The sequence below is a fragment of the Ascaphus truei genome, unplaced genomic scaffold, assembly GCF_040206685.1.
Source record: "Ascaphus truei isolate aAscTru1 unplaced genomic scaffold, aAscTru1.hap1 HAP1_SCAFFOLD_1629, whole genome shotgun sequence".
In the NCBI taxonomy this organism is placed as follows: Eukaryota; Metazoa; Chordata; class Amphibia; order Anura; family Ascaphidae; genus Ascaphus; species Ascaphus truei.
The window spans coordinates 35,284-47,500 of NW_027454520.1; the positions used below are offsets into that span (position 1 = coordinate 35,284).

Consider the following 12,217-nt stretch of genomic DNA (forward strand, 5'->3'; position numbering starts at 1 on the left):
TGTGTGTCACTGTGTGTGTCAGGGGGGAGGCAAAAACTGAGCTGGGGGGGTCAAAAACCGAGCTGGGGGGGTAAAAAACGGAGCTGGGGGGGTCAAAAACGGAGCTGGGGGTCAAAAACAAAGCTGGGGGGTCAAAAACGGAGCTGGGGGTCAAAAACGGAGCTGGGGGGTCAAAAACGGAGCTGGGGGGTCAAAACAGAGCTGGGGTGGGGAATACTCACAGGTCTCAGTTAAGCCTCCCCCCCAGCAGTAGCAGCAAGAGCACCATGGAGCATTTTGTCACCTCAGGAAGCAGCAGCAGTGTGGCCGGGGTCCTATGGGTTAGAGCGCACCGCCCAATGAGAGCCGTGGGGGGGGCGGGACACACAGGGTGGGGGAGACACAACGGCCAATGAGAGCCGTGGGAGGGCGGGCGGACCGATGGACCAATCAAATGGTCTACAGACACTCACAAACAAGATTTTCAATTATTTAGATATAGACTATCACACCCGAGGAACACACGTGTAATCTAATTACTTGTGGTTTAGTTGTGTATCAATCATACATCTTGCATGGTGTACATTTTGGACTGTTATATAATTTTGGTTGTTATATGCCCTACTGATGAAATTTTGGTGACAAAACTTTGTTAAATTTTGAATGTTTGAATGCCGTGTATGGTGATGCGTCGCATGACGCGGTGAGAGACGGGACGTGATGACGTAACGCGTAACGTTCCGTAATTCAATTCTAAAGTGGTGTGTTGCATTCAGTATGGGGATATATGCCAAAGGGTTGGCTGCAAAATAGATTTTGTACCGAAGCTTAATAAAGTTTTGGACAAATTGAATATACCAAATTATGCGTGATGACGCGTGACGTGACGTCAGCCGTGATGACGTCACTCGTGATGCTCCGCAATTTGAAAATTAATGCGGGGGTTATTTAAGGGAGGGATACAGTGCAGGATGTTAGATTAACCCCTGAGGAAGACATTTATGTGGAAACGTGCGTTGGGTGAATCATTACTATAGAGTGGCACTTTGTTAGTGACATCCAGAGTGGAGGACGACTTTACCAGCCCAGTGTATGCTGTGACGGCTGCGGAGCAGATGCTGTTGCTGTGAAAAAAACAACTGTCTGTCCATATGACCCAGGGAGGTCTGAATCCTCACCACAATGGCACTTATGTAAGTGGAATACTTTGTGTTTTTAATATTAAAAGCAGTGTTATACTATTTTGCATTTTTGTATATGGATATCCCTTTCTTTTCTATGGATCTGGAGTACCTATCTGGAAACTAAAGTTGGTAACTTCTAATAACCACAACGCTTTACTATCACGTTGTACACGTGAGTGAAAATTTTATATAGCTATCAACATTGATTTCATTGTTGGGGTTGACAATATTGTACTATTTGGTATCTTTACTTCTCTTCCATGTCCTGATGTGATTTGCGCACCTGTTTCTTATTCCATTGTCGTTATATCCATGAGGAAGGAAGCTGTGTCTTCCGAAACGCGTAGATTGGGTCTGCTTGTCCTACTGCTGACTATTGCTGACTACTGCCGATGACCGCACTACACTGTTTAATCCTCCTGTTGATTGGAGAATAGAGAATCTGCTACCACCGTCTGCACGCCCAGCCGGGCAGGCTCAGCGCGAATCTGCGATTGCAGTTCAACATCCCCGAGCTGATCACGCACTAGAGGTCTGACCCTGCGAGATCCGGGGGGAGGTCCATCTGGAAGCAGCAGCCGAAAAGCAGCACGCCATTGATGCAAAGGAGAGACGCCAGAAGATGACAAGCCAGAGATGAGAAAGGATACTCTCTAAATATCCACTGCTGATCTATCAGCGGACCCGTTCCACATTAATACCTATTTTAATATATGTTTATGTTTATGTCCATACTCTGTATTGTTCATTAAATGTGTCATTTTTGTATTAGACACCTGTTTTTCATCTCAGCATTTTGTTTTTAGTTTTAATTTTTGTCCTTATTATTAATTCTATTAATTTTATATATTTATTATTACTTTTTATTGTTTTTAGTTGTATTGTTTTATGTCTTGAATTTATCATACAATATTACACTATGTGCTTTTATGTTTTCATTTCATGTATGACCCACTCATCGATTGGAATACATCCCTGGATCTGACACAGTTACAAGTCCCGGTTGTATATATCCTTTTTGTCACATCATTTATACAGTAGCAACTCCATTGAGTGGAAAAGTGCAGAAAGACAGCTTCAAGAGCAAAAAACTCACAGGGCTATTCTTAAACGCTCTGCAACTGTCGCCATAGTCTGCCTACAAAAAGAGGAGCGCCCGCCGCAAGGGAAATCTCATGACCATGCACTCAGTAAAAAGACTATACTTGGAAAAAGTCCTCCTCAAGCGACTGATCTCAAGCACCTTCAAGATCAGACACGAATAAACTGGAGAAAAGGCTCTAATCCCAGCGGGGCTGAGGGTTCTCTTCCTCCATCCACTCTCATTCAAGTCACAGAGATATCTCGAATGAGAGTGGAATGATGGGCTTAAGTTTTTAACATTAAAAACAGTATTACACTATTTGCTTTCCCTCTTTTGTATATGGATTTCCCCCCCTCTATGTGGATCTGGAGTACCTGTCTGGAGACATAAGTTGGTAACTTTGAATAACCACAACGCTTTCATTTCACGTTTAACACGTGAGTGCAAATTTTATAGAATTTCCAGCATTGATATTATCTGTTGGAGCAGACATATTGCACTATTTTGTGTTTTCACTTTCTTTTCCATATCCTGATGTGATTTGCGCACATCTGTTTCTCCTTCGTTTGCTGATTGAATTTGGTTTGAATTCTACGTCGGGAGCTGCACTCATTAAGGATAGTATATCATTTGTGTTACTTTGATTTATTAGTAATATTATTTGCGCTTGTTCTTTTCTCACAATTGACAAAACATATATGCTAATAAGTATAAATTTTAAATACTTCAATAATATTTTATTGGTTATTTAATTAAACCCTTTGGCCAAAGCATTATGTTGTCAATTGGATGTAGCATTTGGCTCCCGTCTTTTGTTTTATACATTTGCCATGCTCAGTAGCACTCCTTTTGACATACATACATACACGATGTGGTGGGTGTTGGGAATAGAGCTTGCTAGGATGTGTGTGAGTTTTATTCTGGCAAGACCAAAAGGCATACAAATACACAAGTACAAGGTACCCTCACCAACTGGGGGCCTGGGGGGAAGACACTAACCTCGACTAGGTGCAGGGGCCTGCTTCAGAAAGGCTTACTCTGTCCGCTTCATGTCCCGGTAACTCAAAGTGCTATTCTCACAATAGTAACTTTGAAAACCCCGCCACGCGAGTCTCCGTGAGACTCAGAAGATCTTCTGGTACAATGATCGACAGCGCTCCACATATAGGCCTCGATGCCTATCTTTTCTATGGAGCACGGAACGTCGACCAATCAGAGTACGGATCTAGATGGTGCAGCCAATCATAAGCCGGAGGCTCGACTTGCTGCACCAATGGAGTGGGCGTGATTAGGTGCTTAGTCCCGCCTCATGATGATGAGAATGCCGGCAAGTGGGAAATTTGAACTGGTAAATAGAAATCGCGCCTACTGTCTCCGTCCAGGCAACTGCTTCCCTGGCTAGCCCCGTACCTCCAGCTGGGTAGGCGCCAGTCTGCAGAGAACAAAGGCTCTACCCCACTGAGACCATCCCCGGACCTGATCCTCCGCCCTTCCCCGCTCACCAGATGTCCCGACACCTAGCCGCTCCCAAACTTTGCTTTGAACCGGCATTTCTATGCAAGTAGCTCGGCTAAGTGAGTTACAGTCTGCTGCACAGAAAAAAATACACAAAGTCAAATTTCTGGCTAGCTGGGGGGACATACCATTACTGGGAATAAAATTGCTTTTCATATAACATGTTTTACGTTCCCTGTTCCCCCAACATATACACAGATTTTCCCCTTCCAGATCACACAGCGATTATGCTCTTTACTGGAAGGGGTTACACCACAAAGAATGTACCGGCCATATGAGTCCACAGAGGTGGCCATTTAAACAGTATTTGTGGCAGTCAGCCGGGATACACCTTTATTGTGTGAGGCCGGCTACCCCTACCGTCCCACCCCTAACCTCAAGTTCTTACTCTAAAACCCCTACCCTAAATCCTGTTAAAATAAACCCCTTACCCAAAACAGTAATAAAACTAACATTAGAAGCGACTGGTGGCAGAGGGTCCCAATGTGGCCTAATGACGGAGGCCAATTGGTCGCGGCGAAACTTTTCTGATTCAAAGCCAGGTGAGGCTACACACAGCTTCAGCATAATGGGGAACACTCATTTTATTAGAACCAACAGCATGGAGATATAAAACATTAAGAACATTGTTTTTTAATATACAACTACAATAAGAATGATACAAATAACCTGCATTTACAAAGTTATTCAGTAAGTTGCCTGGCTTCAGAGAAAGGTCTCTCCCCTGTATGTGTCCTCTTGTGTGCGTTCAGGCTGGATGACACACTAAATCCCTTCCCAAACTCCCCACATACATACGGTCTCTCCCCTGTGTGTGTCCTCTTGTGTGTGTCCAGGCTGGATAACTGACTAAATCCCTTCCCACATTCCCCACATACATGCGGTTTCTCTCCTGTGTGTGTCCTTTTGTGTGCGTTCAGGCTGGATAACACACTAAATCCATTCCCACATTCCCCACATACATACGGTCTTTCCCCTGTGTGTGTCCTTTTGTGTGTGTCCAGGCTGGATAACCGAATAAATCCCTTTCCACATTCCCCACATACATGCGGTCTCTCCCCTGTGTGTGTCCTCTTATGTGTGTTCAGGCAGGAGGACGCACGAAATCCCTTCCCACATTCCCCACATACATACGGTCTCTCCCCTGTGTGTGTCCTTTTGTGTGTGTCCAGGCTGGATAACCGAATAAATCCCTTCCCACATTCCCCACATACATGCGGTCTCTCCCCTGTGTGTCTCTTCATGTGTGTGTTTAGGGTGGACAAGCCACTAAATCCCTTTCCACATTCCCCACATACATGCGGTCTCTCCCCTGTGTGTGTCCTCTTGTGTATGTTCAGGCTGGATAAGTCAACAAATCCCTTCCCACATACCCCACATACATGCGGTCTCTCCCCTGTGTGTGTCCTCATGTGTGTGTTCAGGTGGGATAACACACTAAATCCCTTCCCACATTCCCCACATACATACGGTCTCTCCCCTGTGTGTGTCCTGATGTGTGTGTTCAGGCTGGATAACACACTAAATTCCTTCCCACATTCCCCACATACATGCGGTCTTTCCCCTGTGTGTGTCCTTTTGTGTTTGCTGAGGTTGGATAAGTTTCTAAATCCCTTCCCACATTCCCCACATACATGCGGTCTCTCCCATGTGTGTGTCCTCTTATGTGTGTTCAGGCAGGAGAACGCACGAAATCCCTTCCCACATTCCTCACATACATACGGTCTCTCCCCTGTGTGTGTCCTTTTGTGTGTGTCCAGGCTGGATAACCGAATAAATCCCTTCCCACATTCCCCACATACATGCGGTCTCTCCCCTGTGTGTCCCTTCATGTGTGTGTTTAGGGTGGACAAGCCACTAAATCCCTTTCCACATTCCCCACATACATGCGGCCTCTCCCCTGTGTGTGTCCTCGTGTGTGTGTTTAGGTGGGATAACTGACTAAATCCCTTCCCACATTCCCCACATACATGCGGTCTCTCCCCTGTGTGTGTCCTCATGTGTGTGTTCAGGTGGGATAACACACTAAATCCCTTCCCACATTCCCCACATACATGCGGTCTTTCCCCTGTGTGTCTCTTCATGTGTGTGTTTAGGGAGGACAAGCCACTAAATCCCTTTCCACATTCCCCACATACATGCGGCCTCTCCCCTGTGTGTGTCCTCGTGTGTGTGTTTAGGTGGGATAACTGACTAAATCCCTTCCCACATTCCCCACATACATGCGGTCTCTCCCCTGTGTGTGTCCTCATGTGTGTGTTTAGGTGGGATAACTGACTAAATCCCTTCCCACATTCCCCACATACATGCGGTCTATTCCCTGTGTGTGTCCTCTTCTGTAGGTTCTGGTCTGATAACCAAGTCAGACTCTTCCCACTTTCTCCAATATCTTTTCCTGTGGCAGCTGCTAATATATATCTTTTGGAATGAGAAGCAGTTACATTGTTTATTAAGTGACTTGACTGGTTGAAAGATGCATTTTCTGTCATATTTATTGGAATGTTGCAAGATTGTTCTGTCCTCATCTTTTCCATATTCTCATTTGGGTGTTTGAACTTCAGATGTGTGAGGAGGTAATCCTGACTGCTAAAAGCAACCTTGCAGTGTTGGCATGGGTGGATTATTGGTGCTTGACTTTGTACTAGACGAGACAAAAAAATCAGTTGTATCAGACGAAATTGTGTAAACATTGATATCTATAAGGAACAGTCACAAGTTCTTATTGAACGTTTTAGGCAAAAGGCATATGGAGAGGAGCTCATTACTGATTCCTATCTAAGGGCATTAAATAAAAATAGGGAAACATTACTTAAAAAGAATAAAAACACAATAATGTCACATATAAACAGGGTATTTATAATGGGTATTGGGAAAATAACAACCTTGCAGTTGAGCCCATTCCTCTTGAAAGTGCTACTACATCAAAACAAGAGACGCCTTACTTTGTTACTCAGTTTAACAAGTCACACAATCTCATCAAGAGGATTCTGTCAAAACATTGGCACATCCTACTTATGGATCCTATTCTAAAAAACTTCCTTTCAAAAAAAATAAAAACACCTATTGTTTTAAAAAATTCTCAAACGCTTAAAACAATCCTTGGCCAAGTCTATTAAATGGTACCAACAAACCCGCTAAAAAAATATTTGAGGGACACACTGGGAGTGGTCGGCAACCATAGATGCGCTAGATCAGCGTTTCCCAAATGGTGGGTCGCGATCCGGCACCGGGTCACGGAAGCAAAATTGCCGGGTCGCAGCGAGGCTGGCCGCGCGGCGTCCCCCCCTCCCTCCTTGCGGCGGCCCCCCCTCCCTCCTTGTGGCGGCCCGAGGTGAGGTGCGGGACAGTGCTGAAGTGGTGCAGGCTGCTATCGCTGGGGTGTCAACGGTGATTCGCTGACTCGGGCTCCTACTGCAGCCCCGCATCATGATGTTGCCGCCCATGACGTGCTCCGCCCCCCACAGGACACGATGCCCGGCGTGATAGCAGGTAGGAAGTGGTAGCGGGGGCGCACCTGTGCCTCCGTTCCTGGCGCTCCCTTCCCCTCGGTCCCCTTGGTGCGGGTGCGGGAGATGGGTGCGGGAGATAGGCGCGGGGGTGGGCAGTGGTGGCTGCGCGGTTGCTGGCGGGCAGGGGGAGGCGGGGAGCCGCCTGCTCGGATCGCAGGCCTTTCCTCTCTCCCCCGCCCCCCCCCCTCTCTCCAGTCACTCATATCCGTCGCTGCCTCTGTAATACAGTGTGTGTGTGAGTGTGTGTGTATAGGGGAGTGTGTGTGTGTATCAGGGGAGTGTGTGTGTGTATCAGTGGCTGTGTGTGTGTGTGTGTGTGTGTATATATATATAGGGGAGTGTGTGTGTATATAGGGGAGAGTGTGTGTGTCAGTGTGTGTGCGTATCTGTGTGTGTGTGTGTGTGTGTGTGCGTGTATCTCTCTGTGTGTGTGTGTGTGTATAGGGGAGAGTGTGTGTGTAGGGGAGAGAGTGTGTGTAGATCTCTGTGTGTGTGTGTGTGTGTGTGTGTGTATATAGGGGAGTGTGTGTGTGTGTGTGTGTGTGTGTGTATAGGGGAGAGAGTGTGTGTGTCAGTGTGTGTGTGTGTGTGTGTGTGTGTGTATAGGGGAGTGTGTGTGTATAGGGGAGTGTGTGTGTATAGGGGAGAGAGTGTGTGTAGGGGAGAGAGAGTGTGTGTATCAGTGTGTGTGTATCTGTGTATATCTGTGTGTGTGTATCAGTGGGTGTGTATATAGGGGAGTGAGTGTGTGTGTATAGGGGAGAGAGTGTGTGTGTAAGTGTGTGTATAGGGGAGTGTGTGTGTATCAGTGGCTGTGTGTGTGCGTGTGTGTAGGGGGGGGAGAGTGTGTGTGTATCTGTGTGTATTGGGGAGTGTGTGTGTGTATCAGTGGCTGTGTGTGTGTATGGGGGAGAGAGTGTGTGTGTGTGTATGTATCTGTGTGTGTGTGTGTGTGTGTATGTATGTGTGTGTGTGTGTGTGTGTGTGTGTATCTGTGTGTACGTGTGTGTGTGTGTGTCTGTGTGTGTGTGTGTATCAGCCACAGCCACTGTGTGTATCAGTGGCTGTGTGTGTGTCTGTGCAAGCCAGCAGTGGCTGTGTGTGTGTTGGTCTGTCTGTGTGAGTGTCTGTAGGTCAGTGACTGTGTGCGTCTGTGCAGGTCAGAGAGAGAATGGGGGGGGGGGGGGAGAGAATAGAGGGGATTGGGAGAATATATGAAATCTGTATGGACATTCATAACTGTTTTATTTTACCTATAGGCGATAACATTTTTAGTGGGTCACGAAGGAGAAGTTCAAAAATAACCGGGTCACAGAAAAAAAAGTTTGGGAAACGCTGCGCTAGATGTAAGATTTGCCCAAAGATGTTAACACATAAAACTTTTACATCACATGTTACTGGGCTTGAGTATAAGATCTCAAATTATATTGATTGTCTGTCCACGTATGTAGTTTACATACTGCAGTGTAGCTGCGGTCTACAATACGTGGGCAGAACTAAGCGACATCTTAAGTTGCGTATTATGGAGCATTTACGCAATATCATTAATATTCCTAAATTGGAAGGAACCTCTAAACGCCTTACTCACCTACTTGCTCATTTTAAAAATGTACATGAATGTAATACAGTAGGAATACCGTGTATATGGGAATAGAGAGAATTATCGGTAACATCAGAGCAGGAGACCGGGACCTCCAAATTGGCAAGAGAGAGCAATTTTGGATTTATACTTTACAATCCAAATACCCGGGAGTTCTTAATGACTATATTGAGCTCACCCCCTTCCTGAGATAGGTTATCACTGTGCAGTGATCACCTACTTCTTTCATTCAAATGGTTATCTTTTTTATTCTTTTCTTATCTCTCATTATGTCCTTTTTCTTTCCTTTCTTTTGTTCATTTTTTAAATCATTTTTGTTTAATTGTTTTATTGATTAATATTGATTATGTAAGTTTGTAGCACCCTATGTAGGTGGCCTTATTAGTGCTCTTTTTAATTTCTACTAAACATTATTTTAATACATTATTACAATTCTAAGTAGTAGGGTGCTTATATGCTCCCACTTTTTTATTGTTAAACCATATATATATATATATATATACTAGCTGAGAGACCCGGCGTTGCCCGGGATGTAATGTTCCCGTTCCTCTCTCTCCTCCCCCCTCTCTCTGTTTGTCCCCCATTCACATCAATCCAGTCCCCCCCCTCCGTCCCTCCTTTACAGCTTCATGTAGCGTGTGTGCGTCAGTCACTGTGTGTTTGCTCGCGCGTCAGTGAGTCTGAGGCAGAAACACAAACACACACAGACTGACTGACGCACACACAGTCAGTGTGTGCCTCAGTCAGTGTGTGCGTGCGTCAGTCAGGCTTTGTGTGCGCGTCAGTCAGTGTGTGCGTGCGTGCGGCAGTCAGTCAGTGTGTGCGCGCGGGGCGTCAAAGGCAGGGGGGGGCGTCAAAGGCAGGGGGGGGCGTCAAAGGGAGGGGGGGGGCGTCAAAGGGAGGGGGGGGCGTCAAAGGGAGGGGGGGGGGGCGTCAAAGGGAGGGGGGGGCGTCAAAGGGAGGGGGGGGGCGTCAAAGGGAGGGGGGGGGCGTCAAAGGGAGGGGGGGGCGTCAAAGGGAGGGGGGGCGTCAAAGGGAGGGGGGGGGCGTCAAAGGGAGGGGGGGGGCGTCAAAGGGAGGGGGGGGGCGTAAAAGGGAGGGGGGGGGCGTCAAAGGGAGGGGGGGGGCGTCAAAGGGAGGGGGGGGGGGGCGCCTCAAAGGCATGGATTCCTCCCCCTGCATTTCCTGCAGTGGACAGGAGGGGGGGGGCAGTGGACAGGAGGGGGGGGGCAGTGGACAGGAGGGAGGGGGCAGTGGACAGGAGGGGGGGGGCAGTGGACAGGAGGGGGGGGGCAGTGGACAGGAGGGGGGGGGGCAGTGGACAGGAGGGGGGGGGGGCAGTGGACAGGAGGGGGGGGGGCAGTGGACAGGAGGGGGGGGCAGTGGACAGGAGGGGGGGGCAGTGGACAGGAGGGGGGGGGGCAGTGGACAGGAGGGGGGGGGCAGTGGACAGGAGGGAGGGGGCAGTGGACAGGAGGGGGGGGGCAGTGGACAGGAGGGGGGGGCAGTGGACAGGAGGGGGGGCAGTGGACAGGAGGGGGGGCAGTGGACAGGAGGGGGGGGCAGTGGACAGGAGGGGGGGGCAGTGGACAGGAGGGGGGGGGCAGTGGACAGGAGGGGGGGGGCAGTGGACAGGAGGGGGGGGGCAGTGGACAGGAGGGGGGGGGCAGTGGACAGGAGGGGGGACGCAGTGGACAGGAGGGGGGGGCAGTGGACAGGAGGGGGGGGCAGTGGACAGGAGGGGGGGGCAGTGGATAGGAGGGGGGGGCAGTGGACAGTGACACACACACACACACACACACACACACACACACACACACACACACACCTCAGTTGATGCGCCCTTTCTCAGTTCCGTTTGGCGCCGGAGGTGGGGAGCGACACCTACCTGTACTTCCGGGCGCCGCCACCGTCTGACTCGGCGCCGCGAGGGAGGAAGGGGGTCCGCCATCTTACGCGCCGCGTGGCAGCTGCGGGAAGCGAGGTGATTTGGAGCGGGGAGGGGGGAGAGGTGATTTGGAGCGGGGAGAGGTGATTTGGAGCGGGGAGAGGTGATTTGGAGCGGGGAGAGGTGATTTGGAGCGGTGAGGGGGAGAGGTGATTTGGAGCGGTGAGGGGGGAGAGGTGATGCCGCTGGGGAGGGGGAAAGGTGATTTGGAGCGGGGAGGGGGAGAGGTGATGCCGCTGGGGAGGGGGAAGAGGTGATGCCGCTGGGGAGGGGGAAGAGGTGATGCCGCTGGGGAGGGGGAAGAGGTGATGCCGCTGGGGAGGGGGAAGAGGTGATGCCGCTGGGGAGGGGGAAGAGGTGATGCTGCTGGGGAGGGGGAAGAGGTGATGCCGCTGGGGAGGGGGAAAAGGTGATTTGGAGAGGGGAGAGAGGTGTGTGTGAGTGTGTGTGTGTGTGTTTTATTTATTTTTTTGGACCTTTGGCCCGTCACTCCGCCTCAGGCCAATGAGAGGTGTGGGGGGCGGGCCAAGGGGGTGGTGTGAGTGTGTGAGGCCAATGAGAGGTGTGCGGGGGCGGGCGGGCCAAGGGACCAATGAGATTGCCGCTAGGGACACCGGACATCCAGCAGGCAGGCATGCATGCAGGCAGGCAGGCAAACATACAGTGCTTTCACTAATATAGTATAAGATATATATATATATATATATATATATATATATACACATATATATATATATATATATACACATATATATATATATATATATATATTATACCAGTAATTTATTTAATTAACATTACTGTGGAGTTAAAGTAATTAAGGCCCCCTATAGGTGTCTCACGCTACTGCCTGATGAAGCACCGGAGTGTGTGAAACGCGTTGCGGAGTTCATTTTGTGCAAGAGGACACTCAGACACTCAGTTGTTCGGCTGCCCAGCTGACAGCTTCCCCTCGGAGCTTTGAAGCGCTTCGGTTTGGCTCCGAGTGGGAGTAGTGCTGTAGCTGTAAAGACACGGCGATTGCGGTGGACTACTCTACGGGTATCGCGAGAGGACGCAACCCTGAAGTATCATCTGAGTACTGCCGAGCCAGTTGGACCCAGCGCGCGGGACTGATCCATGAGCCTCGGCGTCTACCCGTGCCCGACATCAACCTGTGTCAGATGTCCCTGCACTCTTTTCTACTGGATTGTTTTCACCTTATACAGTATGTAAGTTACTACTTGCAATTGTTTTATATGTTTAATACATTTATCTTGACCCTTGGTGCGCATCTGTGCCTTTTTTTGCATGAATATCCGTCGTTGGGAGTTCTCCCGCAGCGGGTTTTGGTGGAGGAGGGGTGCCTTCACGTTACAGCAGCAGCAAAAGGGGAGAGTGGATCTACTTCAAGATCAC

General features: G+C 49.0%; 1 protein-coding gene across 1 annotated transcript in view; it reads right to left on the reverse strand.

The window, feature by feature from the left end:
• Nucleotides 1–4,321: 4,321 nt before the first annotated feature.
• Nucleotides 4,322–12,217, reverse strand: part of LOC142476629 (uncharacterized) — a 14,361-nt gene continuing 6,465 nt past the window's right edge. Inside the window, exon 2 of the mRNA XM_075581846.1 lies at nt 4,322–6,403. Coding sequence (XP_075437961.1) covers nt 4,446–6,403 — 1,958 coding nt within the window. The 3' untranslated portion in view covers nt 4,322–4,445. The remainder of the gene's footprint in view (nt 6,404–12,217) is intronic.